At 34.8% G+C, this 21,085-nt stretch overlaps 4 protein-coding genes across 21 annotated transcripts; all 4 read right to left on the bottom strand.

The window, feature by feature from the left end:
* Positions 1–160: 160 nt before the first annotated feature.
* Positions 161–7,289, bottom strand: LOC111013114 (Plant Tudor-like RNA-binding protein). 16 transcript variants are annotated; one of them, XR_015793019.1, is made up of 6 exons: positions 6,487–7,037; positions 5,646–6,085; positions 4,619–5,217; positions 2,245–4,066; positions 898–953; positions 161–801 (listed from the first exon to the last, which is right to left on the bottom strand). XR_015793019.1 is itself a non-coding variant. In XM_088128019.1 (4 exons), exons 1-4 carry the CDS (start codon positions 6,557–6,559, stop codon positions 4,045–4,047), a joined length of 1,134 nt encoding a protein of 377 aa, XP_087984145.1. In that variant the 5' UTR covers positions 6,560–7,037; the 3' UTR covers positions 161–4,044. The 16 variants fall into 16 exon arrangements, 3 of the variants coding, with proteins under 3 accessions (XP_087984145.1, XP_022143181.1, XP_087984144.1); XR_015793021.1 differs by having other exon boundaries at positions 898–950; XR_015793020.1 differs by having other exon boundaries at positions 161–953; positions 2,245–2,364; positions 2,719–4,066.
* A 2,598-nt stretch (positions 7,290–9,887) lies between these two features.
* LOC111012944 (plastid transcriptionally active protein) lies at positions 9,888–12,749 on the bottom strand. 3 transcript variants are annotated; one of them, XM_088127080.1, is made up of 4 exons: positions 12,548–12,749; positions 12,269–12,417; positions 11,967–12,064; positions 9,888–11,804 (listed from the first exon to the last, which is right to left on the bottom strand). In XM_088127080.1, the coding sequence occupies exons 1-3, from the start codon at positions 12,671–12,673 to the stop codon at positions 12,019–12,021; spliced, it is 321 nt and encodes a 106-aa protein (XP_087983206.1). In that variant the 5' UTR covers positions 12,674–12,749; the 3' UTR covers positions 9,888–11,804; positions 11,967–12,018. The 3 variants fall into 3 exon arrangements, with proteins under 3 accessions (XP_087983206.1, XP_087983205.1, XP_022142951.1); XM_088127079.1 differs by having other exon boundaries at positions 9,888–11,199; XM_022287259.2 differs by having other exon boundaries at positions 9,888–11,062; positions 12,548–12,748.
* A 587-nt stretch (positions 12,750–13,336) lies between these two features.
* On the bottom strand, positions 13,337–16,828 carry NUDX19 (nudix hydrolase homolog 19). Its single transcript, XM_022287398.2, has 6 exons — positions 16,121–16,828; positions 15,554–15,694; positions 15,345–15,449; positions 15,152–15,251; positions 14,202–14,294; positions 13,337–13,872 (listed from the first exon to the last, which is right to left on the bottom strand). Exons 1-6 carry the CDS (start codon positions 16,739–16,741, stop codon positions 13,598–13,600), a joined length of 1,335 nt encoding a protein of 444 aa, XP_022143090.1. The 5' UTR covers positions 16,742–16,828; the 3' UTR covers positions 13,337–13,597.
* Positions 16,829–17,366: 538 nt separating this feature from the next.
* On the bottom strand, positions 17,367–19,653 carry LOC111013045 (zinc finger CCCH domain-containing protein 39). The gene is made up of 2 exons (XM_022287399.2): positions 18,215–19,653; positions 17,367–17,912 (listed from the first exon to the last, which is right to left on the bottom strand). Exons 1-2 carry the CDS (start codon positions 19,002–19,004, stop codon positions 17,665–17,667), a joined length of 1,038 nt encoding a protein of 345 aa, XP_022143091.1. The 5' UTR covers positions 19,005–19,653; the 3' UTR covers positions 17,367–17,664.
* Positions 19,654–21,085: the final 1,432 nt, after the last annotated feature.

Below are 21,085 nucleotides of genomic sequence, written 5' to 3'. Positions count from 1 at the left end.
CTAAGTTTGAATACGATATATATAACTGTACCCAAATGACCATATTAACCATTTTTCACAAAACGACCATTTTTTCCATGACATACTGATCCCGCTCCATTTAAGACCCATCAATTAAAACATCATTTTCCATAATAACTCGATGATACAACCCTTAATATTTAAGATCATCAAGACAATACCAATACTTTCATAACAAATCACTTGATTATTCAAGATCATTTTCCACAACAGATCACTGAAATGAAGATCCTATATGTATATACAATACAACAGAGCCTCCCCTCTCTCTCTCTTACTTTCTGTGTCTAAGAGTGTGGGAGGCAAAATCACATGGGAATAGCAATCATGAAGAGGTGCAAACGAGACAACAGGAGAGGATTTCGTGGAGCCACATAAATGCACTGCTCATTTTTGCCAAAACTTGGAGCTCTGTTTGTTAACTGGATGACAATTCCACCTGCATAGCCTACAGCTAAGCCTCTGGCAACCCAATTCCCTGTTTCTAAACAGAACCTTTTTCCAACCCAGAATCAACTTTTTTTCCCTTTCCCTTCCAAATAAACATGAAAAGATGTGATTTAACTATAACTCACCCAACTCCCATGTGCCAATCCTTATTCCTACTCTCTTTCCCTCTTCCTTTCTACCCATCTCATTTACCCCTTCTTTTGACTGCTTATAATTTACACAGACCAACCAAACAAAGAGACTTTGGCCGTATCGGTACACGGCCTTCGTTTTCTCTATAAACATGAAATCGCAAGAACCCATCTCCGTGTACAACGTATAGAATAGAACCTATTCAAGTAAGACCTTATAACATCAGAGAAATAGTGTTTTTTGGGGGGAGGGGGGATAGAAAACAAAAACTCCATCAAATGGGGTAAACTGTACCATTAGTGGAGAAGCATTTATCATATGGGTTGAAGAAGTTTTCCACTAAAAAGCTGCTGTTGAAGGAGAGGACATAAGAAATTAAACAGCAAGAGATTTTGAGTTCAAAAGTATGACTTTCTTAGAGTGGAACAATAGACTTGGTTGTAAGATGGATTGCTATTACTATTACAAACAATGCATTGATTCGACTAGACCTGCTGGCCCAACAAAACTTAGTGGGGTTTTTACTATCTTGTTGGATAGTTAGGCATTGTGGTTCTTCATATTCAATTTCATATTCTTTAAATGTCACCTACTTCTAACATTCAATGTTGGATACTATCAAAATGTTTTCTTTATAGTTTTAGAGATATAGTTTTGGATTTTTTTTTTCTAGTTTTATCCCTAAACTTTTAAAATTTTGATTCTAGTCCCTAAACTTTATCTATTTTCATTTTGGCCATTCAACTTTTACAATTCTGATTTCAATACTCAAGTCCTTCTATTGAAACATGATATAACACGTCATGTATCCATATGCCACATCTACATTCCCTTTTGTGGCAGGGACTGAAGGTAAGCTTTTATGGTAGGGCCTAAAATAGCTTCAAAAGCTAAAAGAATAAAAATAGAAGTAAAAAATTTAAGGACAAAGATCAAAATTTTAAATATTCAGCCACAAAAACCATATTTAAACTTATTTTTAAGCCCTCGATTCTGTAACTAACTCACATGAAAACTTCAGAAGATTCTTAGGTCGAACAATAGATTTTACCTTAACCACAATTTATCTAGCCATTACAGTGAACAAACTGTTTCAGATCAATTCAGTATATAAAATAGAAAGACAAACAAGAAGATGCCCCATCAGTACCAATCAATGCCAAAAAAAACCCTGTTTGTTTTTGTTTTTATGCAGGCAAATTTTGAAACAGAAAGCAGAATAATTGAGAAACAAAGGTTGCGTTCTTGTAATATACCTCACACAACACTACAACAGTAAACAGCCAGTACAATGCTCTTCCTAAAAGAATCGACCATGGAACAAAAATCCACTCAGGATTCTGAATTTTCCTTGCTATCAAATATTGGGGGTCAAGCAATAGTGCCAAATTTCAAGTCAAGTGAAGATGAAGAACAAAAATGGAGAAATCTATGGACATTAAAGCCAAAAAAAGAAAGTAAAATGAATGTGAACAGTAGTTCTGCTAATTCGTCTAAAAAAGCAGGCATGATCAGGCACAGGAGTCAGTGAAATGAAATGAAGACTAATTAAGAAAGTAAAACAAAAGAATTAATGATGAGATGAGGCTTTTTTGGATTCAAACGTTCCAATAAGCATGATAGTTATAGAGCAAGGCTCACTCTTTATGCATCTGAAAGCAATTGAGGAGCATGAGGGGAAATCCACCCACAGCTTTGAGACAAGTTCTACACTGGCTTTAACGCCGAGCTGGAACTATACATCTCTAGAGTATGATATGTCTGCAGGATGCACATAAAAACACTATCAAGCCTTCTAAAATTAACCTATTTTTACTCTCATGAAAATAACATATGTATGCATTGGATAAGAAGGAAGAAACAGAATCCATCAATTCTATTTTATGTTACCTGGATCATGTACCTATTATGTGAGGTTGTCTAGTGGTCATTATTTAATTCATATTTGCAAATTTAAAAACAAGAAATAAACTATTGCATTGTACAAATTAACTAGGGTGGGAAATTCACCCCCCTACTGCTCCCCCCAATAGGGAGTTGTTGACTTTTTAGTCAACATGTTCATCAAAGAGAAATAGATCCGTCGTTGTAACAAAGAACTTTTTAAATTAATACCATGAAGAATGATCATTCATAATTGAAGACTGAATTGTAGCTCCATAACCAGTGGTGTACATAGAACAGTGAACATGATGTGCAGTGCAGATATCCATTTCAGAAACCTGAGGATGTGATCATAAAAGATACCTAAAAATTGTCAGTTTCTTTCGCCTTTAGTATATGTTCTCTGTAAGATGTTTGCCTCAATCATTATGTGTATATATATATATATAAACTGATGCTACATCAAGAAGAGGTATAATCCTATGAAAACTATGAAGTTCCTTGAGTAATCACCTGAAGAATTAAAAACATAAAAGACAAGCATTTCACAAGTTTATCCTATCAGTAGCTTGGTCCCTATTCAGACACAATCAAATGCCGTGATTTATAATACTGTACATGAGGCCCTTATCAGACTTTTGACAGTTGGCAATGTCAAGAGGGTCAGTGAAACAATGGCAGATAAGGAGTTTTGATACCTCCAAAATATGTACAGAACATTGTGTTTTACTGCTGAAAATTTGAAAATGTTCCAAATAGACAATTCCAAAATGAAGCAGCTTCAGGGAAATTGGAGTTCCCACTTCGCAGGACCACTAAACTAGCAAAAAAAAAAAAAACTAAATAATCTTAGAGGTTCCTGTTCCCCCACGGAACAGATTCCTGAGGGAAACAAATATGCCCTTTCTCTCCTACCCATCAAAACATTCAACGCTATAACATCAAAGTAACAAGTTGCCTAAAAGATCTAAATAAAACATCAAGATCAAGTTATTTGTGCTTTCACTCCATACGTTTTATAATTTAACTTTAAAATGTCAAATGAAATGATTCTAGGCTTGCTTCTCTCTCTTTCTCTCTTTCTCTCTTTCTCTCTTTCTCTCTTTCTTCTTTAAAGATTTTATCATGAGGATCTCCTGGTGACAGAGACATGCAGCAAACTTCAATGAATTAAAGTATAATAGATGAAAAAACTAAAAGACTGTTACTTAATTGTATAGTTTCGTGTGAAAATTTGACAGACCTTTGTTTCAACCATTAAGAAGAGAGGTCAGCCCCAAACATGAAGAAGAGTCTAATCCTCCACAGAAGGAAGGATGTCAGGCTCAAGCATGTCCTTAGTTGAATGGATGCAATAACCCATATAAACTGATATCAATGCATCTTCACAAGAAATGTAAGTAAAATTTTCATATTGTATATAAAAGGAAAATGGAGAATCTTATTTACACCATTAGAAGTGTGGCGCGCAAAAGCCCCCAACTTCAACACTGGAACAAATGCATCAACAGTGTTCTCAAGTGAAATTTCTCAGAGTTCCAAGTGGTACAATGATGATTAAGCTATCACAGGATAGATTCTGCAAAAGGTCATATGAAAAAGGTGAAGAAAGGATTCCATCAAATTATCATAAACAACTGGCAAAGCTCTGTTACAATAATGTTTTCTTGAACTGTGCCCAATATATTGTTGGACATGAGCATATATAAACATCTGTAATAGTATAAATCCATGGACACAAGAAGGAAATTAAACGTTCAGGAGTTGAGATAAATCAACTTTAATAATGCTGTTCTGTTTGTACACTACAAAGTTAGACCGCGAGCTATAGTAAAATAAAGAAAGAAGATCATTCTCATAATGCTTTGTACAATTAGAGGAACCATTCACATTAATCATTATTGCACTCTACACATAAAAAATATTTAAAACTTGAAGGGGAAAAGTGCATTTTACTTGTCATCTACTTGAAATTCTTGTGGAAACTAAATTTTTTATTTCCATCAAATGCTCGTCATTTGATATATGGAGGGATAGACGAAGATCTGTAAGCAATAATTCTTTTTCCCAACTTAAAGGACCCGAAGCATATAATGCCTCCATAGTGCATCGATAGGCATGTAACTCTAACCTATGGATTTCAGCTTCCAATGGTTTGTCTCTGGATAGAAGAAAATTGCCTGTTCCATATCCCAAATGACAAAAAGATTCAGCATCACTTCTAGAACCATCCGTATCTTCATTGCGACCAATAGAAACATGAAAAGGTAACCCGCGGTCGTCACTGTTAGAGACACTGCAACTGCCAACAGAGCATGTAGCTCTATCAGCATCGTTTAGTTCAATTCTTTCTTGAAGAGATTGGTAAGCTACACCCATTAGTTTCTTCCTATCACTGTTCATTTCATAAATGTCGGTTCGATCCAAAGAAGCACCTCCAAAATTTTCCCCTAGCATACCTCTTTGGATAGCAATTGATTTTACATGCCTGTGCAACGTGGAAGGATTTCCAGCAACCACTCCATGATATCTTCGCTTTTTCTTCAACACCCTACATTTCAAGGCAGCTCTAGCCATTGATTCAGCTTGAGAATACTCATAGTTTGATCCCCTTTTGCGGCTCTCGAAGTTAGAAGCGTTTTGGCAATTCTGAATTTGGGAGCTCAGACCATGAAAACCAGGGCTTGCATTCTCATCTTCTTTGCTATCATCACCAAGATTGCAAGATTTCTATATGCACAAACAACATTGGAAAAAAACATTAAAGAGGAATAGCGAGAAGGACAGGACAAGAAGAATATTGCTTTTAATCTTTCTCATTGGAGCCACTTTGGACCCTCAGTCAAACAACATTGATATACATGCTTTCATTTTACTAAATTTTAAAATTCAAAGCAAAACTCAACTAAACAACATTCTCAAACCATAGAAAAGAGAACCTACACTAAATGTTGTAGAGATCTTGGTAAGACAAAACTTAAACACTAGCTGATGTGCATATTTGTTCTATCAGCAGCAAAGCAAGAAAACTCAAACCGAAACGTAAATCAAGATAATATAATTAATTCAAGCCTCTGAAATTCTACATTTCTTAACATTAGACATTTAAACAACAAAAACAGTTATAAACAAAAAGTGATCAAGAAAATACTACCAACCTTGTGCACCAAAACCCATTTGTCATCTTGCCAAGACCTTCTTGCCCGAATGTCAAATTTGTTGACCTTAAATTCACAAGAAGATCCAAGTAATCTGACCAAATGGTTTTTCTTCCCCAAAACCTCAGAAACCGTAGCCATTTTCCAAGAACGGTCATTAAATACCTCCACAACGTCACCGGGAACCCAATTTTCCAAAACTTCCTGAGTAGGTGGACAAGGCCTGATAGCCTTACGCGATACCCTCTCCACAACAGTTTGATTACTGCCACCCTCAAATTTGTCATATCTAACAGTATAATAGTGACCACTGCCAGACATAATCTCAGCAGAATGCCAGGAGCCCGAAGGCGCCTCCTTTTTGCTTAGCACTTCCACTTTACTGCCTTTCCTGAATCGCATGTTTACTGATACGTGAACCAATTTCCAGAGCAAGCAATCTGTTTTTTCAAGGAGAAACAGCAAAAACTTGTGAATTAAAATACACAGGACTACCTCAATGAAGCTAAAATAAGAAATTAAACAAAATACCTAATAAACCATACAGAACAACACTTTCGGCGGGGAATAATAAATTGACTCAAAATTATTAAAAAGAAAAAAGAAAAAACACAAACAGATTTTCAGAAATTCTTCTGTATGCATACAATTGAATAGATCGCATGTTAAAATATGGAATTAAGAAAGCGGCTCTCCCTGTTTGAACACGAAGAGATTGTGAACAAACGTAGGCAATAAGAAAATAGAGAGATTAATGAAAGTACAAGAACATAAAGAGGAAATCGAAATCTTGAACGTTTGAATAAAAAAATTAGCTTTCTGAGACAATCGTCTGTCGAACCTGGATTGCTCAACAAGAATACAACAATAAGATGAAAACAGCTCGGTATTTTCTTCTTCAATCGCTTCTTCATCAACTAAACAGAGCATCAAGCGAAAATATCTCCATCACTAACATCGGACCGAAAGGACTTCGAATTCGAAATTATGCGATGTTTGGTTGCTAAGAAAATGCTTGGACGGAAACGAAAATACAATCTTAAAATCTTAGAATCTCAAAACCTCCTCGATTACAAGATGATGAAACCAGAAAGTCGACATTCAAATAAAGTTAATAGAACTAAAACTAGCATAGTTTTAGCTTTTTATTTCAAAATGTCACTACAGCAACCAAAACAATCAACAAATATCCAATACCCAATTTTCCTGAACGTTTCTTCTGTTTTCCGAGCTACCAAACAGCAGGTCAGAAAAAATGGAATTGACCCAAGAAGCAAAAAAACAGACTTTGATGAACCAAGATACAAAAACTAAATTCTGAAAAGAACATATACATCAAGGATCATTGCAATTTTGATCTGGGTTGCAAAAGAAAGAAACGGATTGAACCCAGAAAATGATGAAAATTGTAGAAGCAAAGAGAAAATCGATTTCACTCACCTTGGGATTTGAGAGAAATTTGTTATCACAAAAATTCCTCACTGCTTCTGTGATTCGCCTCTGGCTTTGTTATTTTGTTTATATTTGATATTTAAGTGTGAGGATTGTAATTTTTGGTTGGCGTTGGATTCTACAAAAACCCATTAAATCTTTTTTTTTTCCTTTTTTAAATTCATAAGAAATTTCCCATGAAAAAAGAAACATAGAAAGGAAAGAAATTGAGCTTGATAATCAACGAATAATTATATAATATTTTACAATTTGAAGTTGCCAAACTTCCAAGAATAGCTTGTTAAAGGAGGCTTTCACAGTACCCTTATGATAAGTTTATGGTTTCTTCATTTTTTTTTTCTATAATACGTGGGATAGGAGACTCCGAACTCGACTTTCTAATAAGGATGAGATGACAATTATCGTTGAACTAACTACATATTAATTTATGATTTTTCTTCATATCATGTGATAAATTTATGGTTTTTCTTCGTATCATATGATAATGGAAGATGTCATTCCAAAAAAATTGAGATTCATACAAAACTGAAACATATGTTATAATTTTCTAAAAAATAACCTCTTTTTCTTATTTCTAATATGAAGTTCAAAATAAATACATATATTGGAAAAAAGGTGTACATGACTACATGTGTCACGTACTGGATTGACATTGGTCAACCAAGGGATCCCTCTTAGATTGGCTCACTAATTTGGGCCAACCGACATCATAACCTAATGAGTGTTTGTGACGTACTGGATTGACATTGGTCAACCAAGGGATCCCTCTTAGATTGGCTCACTAATTTGGGCCAACCGACATCATAACCTAATGAGTGTTTGTGGGTTTAATGACACAAAGTTTATTAGTGAAGTAATCATCGTGGTTTTATATGTAGAGAACATCCCACCTTGGAAAGGAAAAAAAACGTAACTCTCAAATAAACTTGAGTGTTGGAGGAGTGTAGGGTTTGCACCACATCAGTGAGATTTGAGGTGAAGATTTGAACCCATGATTTTTTTTTAATTTGGACAATTTATTGGATAGTTAATTGAATAATATATAATTTTTAAAATTTAGTTGAAATGTAAAAGAAAAAAAATACATAATGTAATGGTCAATTTGATAACGATTTGTTGACGTATACATATTTTCTATTTTGTAGGAAATGTTTTTTAAAATATAAACTCTTTATTAGGAAAAACAAAGTTTCTATTTATGTTTTGTAAATTTAGTTTGAAATTTGAAAGTACCACTAAAAAGGTAAAAAAGTGTTAAGTAAAAGAAGCTAATTTCTAGAAAAAGAAAACTTAGGAATAGACAATATTAAGTGCCATTAAAAATCATGCTTAGTCACTATTCTTTCTCTAATACAATTGTTTAAAATAATTTTGAAGTCTAGCTAAACTTTGGAACTACCAAAAAAGAAAAGACAGTTTATAAAAAAAATCTTATAAATAGTTTACAGAAATTGGAGGCTTAAAAAATATACCAAATTAATTAAGTTGGTTTAATTAATTAACCTATTATTGTAAAATTAAAAAACTAAGCAAAATATTAACAGTTTTGAAATAGAATTTAATGGAAGATAATTGAAAAAAGAAAAACAACAAAATTCTAACAAAAAGAAACGACCAACCAAAATTATACAAGAGAAGTTGGTTGATGCAATTCCTTTTTTTCTAAATTTAAATAAAGTCGTAACCAAACAAGTCTCCAGCTTTTTAAATTGAATAGAGTTACATTTGACCAAACTTTATTTAAGAGACTTAAAAGGTCAAAGCAAACTTAATTTGAAAATCCACGTGGCATCCAAGCAAATGAATCATGAGTTTATTTGACTGGAAGAAGACTTTTTTTTTTTTTTTATAATTTCTATGACGTCTCGTCTAGCTCCAATTATTATATATTTTGTTTAGAGTGATATGTATGCTTGTGCTCCCGTGAGGTTTTCGTTCTAGATCCAACCTATTAGTCGGGTTTGCTAGAGATTTATTTTCATAATTAGACTGTAATTTTTTCTTCTCAATTTCTAATGTATGTTATGTTTGTTACGTGCCTTGATCTCAGACTATGAGATCCATCTTTTTCTTTGATATATATGTGACTCTTTAAAAAAAATACCACAATAATTTACCATCGAATATATTGAGATTTTTAATTAGCAAGTATAAAAATTATGAGACTTAAAAAATGAAAATATTTCTCTAAACTTGCCAGTTCGAATTGGCATACTGATCCACAACATGATTTTTGATAGAGATATTTATGATCTTTAATCAATTGTAAAATATTATACTATTTGCTTTTACGCGTATGTATCGTTTTCAATTAGAGAATTATTCTTAACAAATTGAGATTTGTTAATTTTCCTTTCATTAGCTTTGACAAAGTATTAACATGTTGGGACATTTGAATGAAATAAACAATAAACATCATTTGTCAATTTAATATTGGGTCATTTTGAACAAACAATTAGATAATATAAAATTGTAATCTCTCTCTCTCTAGCTTAGTGTATAGTTGAGAAGTTGACATTAGACATAACCTAACAAGGTAGTTGACAGAAAAAGAATAAAGCAAGATTAAAAATCATTGGAGCAAAATGAAGCTTGAAGCAATGATCTATACAATATATTTCTTTTTCGACCATAATATAACCAAATCTCTTCATCTTAGAAGTTCACCTATCACTTTTGCCACCCCTTTGATCTCTTTTTTTCCTTTTAAATGTCCCATCAATCTGCATGTTTTGCTTAAATGTAAAAAAAAAAGAATAGAATCTGACATCAGAAAGCAAAGAAGGGGGAAAGGCAAAAATCATTTTACATGTTCTATACTTCTAACAACTTGCCTTCCATTCCCCACAAGATTCTAGTTTGTCAAACTAGTTTTTCAGCTACAAATGTACAAGCAATGGAAGTGTGAATTTTTCTGCTGATATACACTTGAGAAAATGAAAGTCTCTAGTATTTAACAACGACAAGTAGGCGATAAAATGAAATTTCCCTAGTAGAAAGAGACACACCTGCAATCTTTCATTCGTTATTTTCGCTGACTTCTGATGGAAATACACAATTTTGTTAGATGGGAGAATTTGATTGTATGATTTGAGGCGAACGGTGTCGATGTTTACAGCATTTTCAAAGTAAACATATTGGCTTTAATCCGGAAGAGTCAACAAGTTAAAAGATGCTGCTCTAATTCCAGAAAACCATAAAGTCTAGCATACCAAGAAGAGAATAGATCAAAAGGTATCTCTCAACGATTTAAACAAGCTCCATAGAGTAGATTCTGTCGAACAGCTTCGATTTCAATCTCCCCCGTGCCTTAAAAACACCAAAGCAGCAAAATCAAGTGGTTTTTTTTTTGTGTAGTTGCCAATGTAAGAAATGACCGACCTGATTCCACAACACAAACTTACACAAGGAAGGATTGTTGTCTGGCATTGTCTATGGAAGGTGTCTTGTGAAGATTCATCATCATTTCATAATCTGTGGAGGAAGATCCAGTTTCCAGATGGTTCTTCTAACCCAAAAGTCTATTATCTTCTAGAGTTAAATTGTCCTCCGGACCCAGAGGTTCTAGACCACCTGCTAGACTAAACCTCAGATCGGTTTCGGGATGAACTCTAATAAGAACCAAAACTGAAAGTGGACCACCATTGCAAACGGGCAAAAATAATATTGTCGTCCCCTTCTTCAACAAGAGTATCTGCACTCAGAAAATCTCCAAGGTCCCTTATTGATCAATGGCACTGCCTTTCTGGGTTAGCTTTGGAAGGACGCACAAGATGATCTCCTTCCTTGCATATGCTTTCTCTGATGTGTATTGATTCCACTGAAATGGCAGGTTTCATTGGAGTAACTTCTTATTTTGCCCATTCATGCAAAACACAGACGAGTATCTGGGTCCTTCCCATTCTATTACAGCTACTGTGGCTTCTAAAGATATTTCGGGTTAATGCTGCCAATTACATACCGAGCTGCATGGAAATGGATATAGTTTAAATCTATCATGAGGCACAGAAGGATCTTCTCTTCTTTGGGACGCTGACATTTCTAAGGTTATAAGATAACTTCAAAAGCTGAGAAACCCAAACCAATTGGAAGGGAAAAAAAACTGAAAGCACCACAAAAGAATAAAAGGAGAATCAGAAAGCTGGCCCAGTTGTATGCAAGCATAGGTCATAATACATTGAACTACAGCTACAACTTCCAAAGCTCCACAAACAAGACTTTCTACTATTTATTAGAAAAGGGTTCTAAATAACAAAATAAAGAACAAGAAAATTTTGCGTATAAATCCTATTTTGGTCCGTAAACTTATAATGAATAAGGACTATGTTGCTAACAAAAGACAGCCAGGAAGCCAAAGTAAGATCTCACCCAAGAGCCTATAAAGAAAGACTAGACACGAGGTTATAGTATTATACCTGCGTAATAATCATAGTTTATTGTATGAGTTTACTAATCATATAATAGTTAATGACTTAAAATGAAATAATCATGCTAATTTTAGAGACAAGCAAATTCTCAGAACATGTTCAGTTGCAGTCTCAAGGGTTACTCTATCCATGTCCAGCAGACTTCAATCTTCTGATTCCTTAATATGTTTATAGAATCTACAACTATGACAATAGTCTGATGTTTCAGGTGACGATGATGAGTTTCCAACACTTATTGCTCAATCGAAACTCCCGAGACTCCCTTCGTACATTGCTAAGTCTATACTGACAATTAAAAGCATAAATGATCGATACTGCTCTCGCCAAAAATATTATCTGTATACAACTATGCAAAGAGCTAGGCTAGATCATCCATTAGTTTACAATTATCAACTAAAAAGTCTGAACAAGAACCCAATATAATGAAGGATAATTTACTTACTTGATAAGAAACTTAAAGGCAGTGTTTCACTTGTAGTCAATGCATAGGTGAATCATACTTCATATCCTTTACCCAGGCAGTTTAGGCAACGTTGTACCCTGCAATACCATTCATTATATTTAAAGAATTGAACTATAGCAAAAAAAACAAAAAACAACTTTAGGGTCCAGCATCTTCTTTCATGAAAATTGACAGTAACATACAACAACCTAGCGAGTAAAATATAAAGAACGGAAATGCACATAATTTAACAAATTTTTACACGCAGCAGTCGGCGAAATCAAAAGGGGTGAAGGATTAACCTGTTTCCCTCACAAGTCGGGCACACACAGGGGTTCATGGCAATAGGATCGGACAATGGCGACCAGTGGATGACAGCATTTCCTCGGCATAATTTGCAAATATAGAACCCTTTGCCTCTACAAGCCTTACAGGGCAAAGCAATTTTTCTCTGCGAAAAAAGAAAATCCCAAAATAGATTAAAGAGCTTTCTTTCTTTCCCAAGTTTAAAAGAGAGATGAATTCGAATCTGCTTCAGAATTAAATGGCTCTCTTGCATCATCCGGAGGAAAATGAATTACTCGTTTGGCTTCAGCGGTGAGACGAAGCGTTTGGATGGTGAGAAAAGAAGCGAAGTTGAGAGTGCAAATTCCGCCGAGGATAACGGCGGCGCCGGTGAAGACTGTTCGCAATTGCCTCGGTATCATTTTTGGTGAGAGAGAACAGTCCCCTGGCGGAGAGTGGCGCGAACCAGATACAGGGGATAAGAGGTTTTTTTTCCCTTTTTTTTCCTTTATATATATATATGTATTTTTTTTAGTCCAATAACACCTGAGCATACCTATAATATCGATGAACTTTCACTTATCTTTTATTTATAGTGTAATATTCTAAAATAAAAAAGATGTGCTAGTAAATTTTTTTTCTACTACTAACAAATATGTGAGATAAGAATTGAAATTCACAACCTTTCAAGATAAGAATTAAGAATTGAAATTCACAACAACCTGTGAGATAAGAATTGAAATTCACAACCTTTCAAGATAAGAATTAAGAATTGAAATTCACACCCTGTGATATAAGAATTGAAATTCACAACCTTTCAAGATAAGAATTAAGAATTGAAATTCACAACCAGACATGTGTATTAATTAGTTGAACTATTCTTAAATTAACCAGTGATTTATTAATAATTTTAATAAGTGAATGTTTGTGAAATATGAAACTAAATAGTTTTATATTGTTAATATATGCTTGAACAGTAAAATGTAAAAAATTATGGTTAATTTATAAGTTTGAAGGGTAGAAATTTGAACCTTCCATCACAGAAGAATAAATTATTATAAGAAGAATAAATTAAAGACAATCAGTTGCAGAGAATCTCATCATTCAATAAAATGCTGGGAAGTTTACAGGAAGAACAGAAATTTAACAAAGATGATATAGCTAAATCTTAATGCTCTTCAGCTCTATCTTTCTTGTTTCCACATTCAGAAACTAAATGTTGCTAATGTAAGAAACCTAAAGCTGTATCGATCAATCTCCAAAACGAATGAATGGATTCCTCCCTGGTCCAAATTACTATAGGAAGCAAAAATAATCAGAAGCAAAAAAAGAAAACAATCTTGAAACTACAAGCTGGACAAAGAATTTCTGGGCTTGTTCATGTCTGATCCTTCACTATTGACCCATGAAGAGATGAGGTGATGAGCAATTGCAAAGGGCCCCGGAACAAACATTGGAGCAAGTTCGCCACTCTCGACATTGAAATCTGAAGATAAACTCTGTAGTCTTTCAACTCCTTTGCACATTTGCTCGACCTTTGCTGCAGCAGTTTTCTGAGCCTTCTCATATTCCGCAAACGTCAAAGCTTTCTTCACGTCTTCCCTACTGTGCCATTGAGCATCTGAACCAAGCTCAAGAATTGTCAAAACTCCATAATCAAAGATTTCAGTTTCTGTATAATTTTCTGGCAACAGTATACTGGAGAATAATTACGTTGTCTATATGCATTACACTATTATTCTGCAAGCAAGAAACCCATTACACTATTATTCATTCAATACATTTTACATAGATGTCGAGTACCTTCAAATTGTACTTTACCATGTATTTTATTTTGTTACAACAGAATAACATCAATCAGAGGCAACCATGAATGCTCAAAATCAAGATCAATGCACCATAAATAAAGGATAGGGCTGATAATTTTCATTGGTAGTAAGTTCAAAATACCTTCCAACTCTTCCTTGTCCACATTTATATCAAGTGATTTTGCATATGCAAAGAACCCAACCATCAACTGACATGGCATACTATTTGGTCCAACTGTAAAGCAAGGGTAAAACATGATCAAACAGATGGAATTTTGTGACGGAAAAAACGAGTAGGAACGAAAATATATATACATATATCAAATAGTTAACATGAGAATTCCTTAATACAATGCTGGTGCAGAGTGCAAGTGCGATATGCTTGGAAGATGTAATATCTTTTCTGAGATAAAATAACTTTTTATTAAGAGGAGAAGAAGATAAAGCCATCCACTTGCTCAAGGCCAAAGTCACAACTCATGGGAAACTAATCCAAAACGGCACTAAAAGAAAGTTTTGTAAACGCGAAGAACCTAGAGAGAGCAACAAACACCCACAATCGTCCCACTCGATCATTGTCTTACAAAATTCAATGGTTTTTTCAAACTGAATTCTTCTTAAATTAGACTTGCATAACTGCAAAAGTCTACCTTGGCATTTGAAAGGACAGCCTCCAAGGAATTACTGCATAATCATGGAAGTACATAAAACAGTACCAATACCGAAATCGTAAAGGAGGTTTTTCCTTGTTGGCCAAACCTTCAATTTCTCTATTTTTCAATGATTCTTAAAAGAGAAGGTTCAACAAGTTTCATAGCTGTTCCATGATTCTTTTTTAAAGAAAGAGACACAGTGGTGGCAAGCTAGAAGATCTTTCAAAGAAAACCACTTCTAAAACTGATGTTAAGGGCACTAAAACATTTGAAATCATTGGTCATGGTTGGTATAAAATTAACAAAAATACAAAGAAATATTAATAATCAATATTTGATCAATGACATATGCTGGACAAAAGGCTAAAGCATGGATACATAATATAGCTACAGCAAGAGGCACGACATAAAGAAAAAACTAAATTTTCAAAAGTTGTACCAGGCCAAGGCTGAGAACTATGATAGACGACTTCCCCTACTTCAATGCCCGTCTCCTCCCATGTCTCTCTTCTTACTGCCTCTTCTAAGCTTTCTCCAGGCTGAGTGTAAACATCAGAATCAAATTATTAATATTTACTACCATAAGACAGTACTTCTCTACAATATTGTTCAATGTTTAATCGGTGAAGTACCTCGATAAAACCAGCTAGGCAACTCCACATTCGAGGAACAAATCGTGATTGTTTACTCAAAAGTGCACGATCGTTTTCTCTATCAATGACTAGCATAATGACTACCTGTCATAGATGGCCGATGATTAGAGATAAAATGTCTCGCCCAAAGAATCTATGCTTAATAAATCCTTCGGGGGTGGTGGGGGAAAGTGTAACAATAATCTTACTGGATCAACACGAGGATAAATCCTCTTCTTGCATGAGGGATCAGAACATTGCTTCCGTCTACCTGCTTCTGTGGGTACTGTTTTTCCACCACAGTGTCCACAAAATTTTGAAACATTGTGCCATTCTAGCAATGCCCTAGCCTGGTAAAAGTTTAAATAACTTAACCATGGAAATAAAAGTGTACAAGTACAACTAACACATAGAAATCTGTTAGTTTTAGTTCCCAAATTCCATGGGTTATTGACTCACATATAAATTGACTCACTGATTTCTGTAACATTTTTTAATATACAGAATAGAAACTCAAATAGAAAAGAGAGTCGGCAAAACAAAACACATGTTGATTGGTTCCAGATTGACTTTCATGCTGAAGATCTTCTAAGATCACATATTGACTCAATAAATTGATGTAATTTGCACAATATCCAAAGCAGAAAATGCAGAGTTAAGGCTTTGATGTAGTTATTTCCATTAATTATTAGCACTTCATTCAGTTAAAGAAAACAAAGTTTAAAACATGCATATGAAACTAAAACAGCTTCAATACAAACAAGCCAACTACTTACATGACCAGCAATAGCCAATTCTCCCATTGCTCGTGCGTCCGCCCAATCTGCGGCCACCATGAGAGTTCGCACCTCCACAAAGCATAGTTGCTTGCTCCCAAGTTCAGGAACCAAACCATCCTCACCCGAAACATCAATAGCCCAATAAACAGAATTTTCTTCACCCAAGGAACCCAGATAGACGAACAAATCCCCAGTCAATTCGACCACCGACTTGGCAAAGAGAGCCTTGAAATCAGGCAAGCTAATCCAACCCAGACGCCAGCTCGAGGCGGCATCAGTGGGCGCCGCACTCGACGTGGCCAGAGGCCTGCCCTTCCTGAAGGGCAAAACCTTGAAATTAATGGAAGAACCCAACCGGGTGTTGTCCAGAAGTTGGGAATTGAGGGATTCGAGAGCTGAAGAAGGGGAAAATGGGTCTTCCGATTTTGGGGTTTTCAGCTTGATGGGATTGCCGGCGAAGGCATGGGACTGTAAATTAATGGACATGGTGGGAATAGAGGCGGAACAAGAGAATGATCCTGCTGATGGGTTGAAGGAATTGTTGTGGGAATCGAAGGATTTTGGAGGGATGTAGAGCGGAGCTGTTGAAATGAGAGGAGAAAATGAAATTGATCTCATTTGTTTGCATCACAATTTTTCACCCATGGAATTGGGAAGCACAGAGCCAGAGAGCGCGCGCACGGTTGGACGCTAATAGTAACTACATTGCTACCACGTGTCGCGGTTCCTAATTTCTTCTGAGAATTTAGAAAGTATTTTTAAAAAATGCCAATTTTTCTAAAAGAAACTATTTTTTTCTAATTTCTGATATTTTTGTAATTCAGTTTTGTCCTGCAATTTGCAAAATGTTTACACTATTGCAACAAAGATAAATAAGAAATTTAAAAACTCATTTAAAATTAAAATTACCAAATTTTAAATTTTAATAAAATAATAAGTTGAAAGAATAAAAAACCTTTCCCACTTTCATTTTTCTCCCATTTTGGAATTCTAAAAAAATAAAAAACTTCTAAAATATTTATCATTGACAACTTGAAATTTATTTGTATTGCATTTTAATTGGGTCAAAATTTTTCAATTTGTTATAATTAAAAATTATATTTAAGGTTGGGCAATTTTAGAAAAATTATCTCCTCCCCCCTCTTTTTTCATTTCTAATTACAAATGATATGTCAACCTGTACGAAATTTATCAATGACATATTAAAAAAAAAAAAAAAAAACCATCAATGACATAAAAAAAGTTCAGCAAAAGATGAAATATATTGAACTACATTAAAATTTCAAACTATAGTTTTCTATGGGATATGAACAACAATGAAATAAAACTATAAACGAAGATGAACAATAAAGAACAAACAATAAGATATACCTCACTCTCTTCTTTTCCATACCCCAACGAATCCTCAGCAAAACTTTTTACACACTTCTATCTGATTCAGAAAACCAGCGCCAGCCCAAATCCGACATTGAAACTAATCAATTGAATTTGAATATCTCACCAATCCAACTTCAAAACAAAACTAAAACCACTCAAAAAACTCAACCCTCCATTTTGCTTGCTGAGCTTGGAGATAGAGGCAAGTCATCAAGCCAGTCAGCATAGATGCGATTTATCTTCTTGGGTCCTTTCCATTTCAGCAAGCACCGCTTTCCCTGGCCCTCCGGCACGGCGGAGGAGGGCGCGCTCATGGCCGAACTTGAAGGTGCTTCAGCAGCCACAACTAGAGGCTTTATATTGAGGGCAGAGTTAGATGCTTCCCCATCACGTCCAACAGATAGTTGTAACTCTGATCCATAAAGAACAGTCATCATCCCAAACAATGTCAAAGACAAAAAGAGGACAAACCACAAAAACTGAACAAATTAAGAAGAAACAAATTATTCAAACTGAACATTTTCAAGGCATTTCAGGTGTTTTAGTTCATTAAATGGCTAATCAGAGTTCCATTTCATATGTTCGTGACAGTGTATCCTACATGACCAACTACTGGATTCCATTCAGTTAAAAGAACTATATTCTTTTTCTCACCAACAATCCTCAAACCATTCCATCACAGAGAAAGAGAGAGAGAAGGGGAGAGCTATATACCAGATTGGCCATGGGCAAAATGGCATTTTTCACCGAAGGGGCAATGACCAGTAATCTCCCACTTGGTGCATAATTTTGTCTTCCAGAATGAAGGTCTTACATTTACATTAGTAGCTCGAAGAGTATCTGAAACAGAACTAGAAGCTGCCCTGCTTGCTTCTGGATAAGCAGAATCACTTCCATTCATCAATGGAGTTCCTGTGGTTCCAATACTTATAGCTGAACTCTCCCTAAATCGACCCGAATCGTCTCTAAATTTAGCAGGATCTTCATGAAGAAAATTGCATCTATCCCCATAAGGGCATTCCTCCCCATTATAAAACTTCCTGCACAGCTTCATTTTCTGGATTATCTTCTGATCGTCATTCCAGTTGCTTACTGATTGATCATCCTCGCGTAAACCAACAATTTCTTGCCAATTTGGTGGGGGTTGTCGCATGTCTTCAACACCATGCGCAAAGTTGCAATTTGCGCCATTCCTACACAGACCAGCCTTAAATTTCGCACACATCCGTGTCTTGAAGAAGATATTACTTACTCCTTTATTCACTGGAGCATTTGGTGGGTGCACTCTGGAATTAGAGGGCGGATAAGGCATAGGGTCAGATTGATTTTCTTCAGAATTTCTAGCTCTTTTAAACGGTGGCGGCTGCGGCTCAAACTGTGATTGCGGGTCAAATAGATCGTTCCTGGGAAACTGAGGCCAGCAACCAGAGGCATCGCCATTGGCGGCACCATAAGAATGCAGAGGCAGCGGCATAACAGAGGCTCGAAGATCATTGAAACTCATTATCTAAAATTAAACCCAGTTCTTGTATCAGTAAATCTCTCTTCAATCGACGAGAATAAAGAATCAGCCACCAAAAAATTCAATGCAATAAAAGTTTACACAATCCTGCTTGACAATGATCACAGAAGAAACTTCCTTGCAGAACCAATGCGTATGATGACGTGATCAAGCAGGAAAACAAGAAGAAACTAGACAATCGAATGAGAGGAAGATATCGAAAATCGAATAGAAAATCGAAAACGGACTATACTGACGCAAATTGAAGTCGAATTAGCCGAGAAGAAATAAAAGAAACAAATGGGTGCGTTTCAAATTCGTATGCCGGGCGAATCGAGATCAATGGAAGAAGGAATCAAAAGGATGAACAAAGTGGAGGAATTAAAGTCATATATTAATATAAATAAGAGAGCGGCAGAAGAGAGGGAAAGGACGAAAAAAGCGGCAAAAGGGAAAGAAACTGATGCTAAGAATCAAAACCCTAGCCGCCAAGGAGAAAGAAAACCCTAGAGAAATCAGAGATTGAGATTGAGAAGGCCGAAACCATGGGATTGGGAAGAGAATCGCCTCGCCACAATGGAAGCGAGCAGTCAAAAAGAGAGAATAATATAAAAACGCCTTAAGCCCTAAACCCTAATTCGCCACAAAAGACCTGATTTCACGGGGACTTAAAACTAATCGGAAATGACATGGAACCAGATCTCCTATGGGTCCCACTTTTCCCTTTTTCTTACACGTGTCACATTATTTCTTCCTTTGTTTAAATTAAATATATAATTTTTCAACTCTTTTTTTTTCTTTTTTTAGGAAAATTTTCCAACCCTTTCGTTTTAGAAGTTTTGATTTTACTTTTTTATTTTCATATACTAAAATTTTCAAAAGTCCTTTTCTTTTTCTTTTTTTTTTTTACTTTTGAATGTTTCTATTCAAATAATCTTTTTTAGAAAATAAATCTTAGCTATTAAGTAAATGTTAAAGGTCGATGACATTTTCCTCATGGATTTTGGTCTTGAGAAATTGTTTTGTATTTTCCAATTTCTTTTAAAGGAATTATATTTTCTTTGTTATAATCGATTATTTAAAAACTATTTTTTAAATTATAAGCAAAATAAAGTCAAATCCAATTAAAAATAATAATTTAATAAATACGACATTTAATACCCGCTGCCCTACAGAATTTGACGTTTTATCGGTAAGTTCGATAATATAATAAAGTCAGAGACACTGCTAAATTAGAAAAATTTGTCTTTTTTGAAGTTTCTTTCAAATTTTGATTATTATCTCTGAGTCCTTATTAGATGTCCCTGTGTTATAGTAAAAAATCTGATTTGTGAATTATTTGAAATTTCTGGACAAAGAACAATAAACAACTATTGAATTACCACAAGTTTCATTAATTATGTCGTATTTTTGTTGTACACCCCTTCTCTCTCCTGAAACTTTGGTATTCCAAATAAGCCCAATCACTTTGGGCCTACCTTATCCAAGTGTGATGGAGGTCACTTGAACTAGGTGATCATAAAGGCCCACGGCCCATTATTTTTTTTCTCACACTTTGAATTAAATTCCTATTGTATAAAAAAAAATTAATTAAATTCCTCTTCAACGTTTTTTAAGCTCAATAACACAGGTGAGGATCCAAGTAAAGATATGCTCAGATTGACAAACTTTTAACGTTCAATGGATTGAAAATTTTCATCCGAAGGTATTATGTATAATTTTGATGTTTCCTTTTTATAATTTCAAACGTTCTTCATTGGTATTTAGAATTGATATGATTATCAAATAAACCCATTAATCTTTATGAATACGTGTATTCCACATAAAGTTTAATGACCTCGTAGGTATACACAAACATTGATTTGATGCCAAACTAGGACACAAAATTTAAAAGGTGGGTCTATCCTTTTGGACTGCATTATTGAGGAGTAGATTCTTGAATCTCAAAGTTATTATTCTCTTATGTACACATCTATATCTCTTTGGCATAATTCAAAGCCGCTGGTTGGTGGCCCAAGAATGAGACCTTAAAATTAAATTCAATGCTCATTAGAAAGAGAGAGCTAAATTCTAATTAATTAGCG

The sequence above is a fragment of the Momordica charantia genome (genome assembly GCF_013281855.1).
Source record: "Momordica charantia cultivar OHB3-1 chromosome 8 unlocalized genomic scaffold, Mcharantia_2.0 BLBB01000008.1, whole genome shotgun sequence".
NCBI classification, from domain to species: Eukaryota; Viridiplantae; Streptophyta; class Magnoliopsida; order Cucurbitales; family Cucurbitaceae; genus Momordica; species Momordica charantia.
Note: the sequence above shows the minus strand (reverse complement) of the source record. Positions and strands in the feature narration are given on the sequence as shown.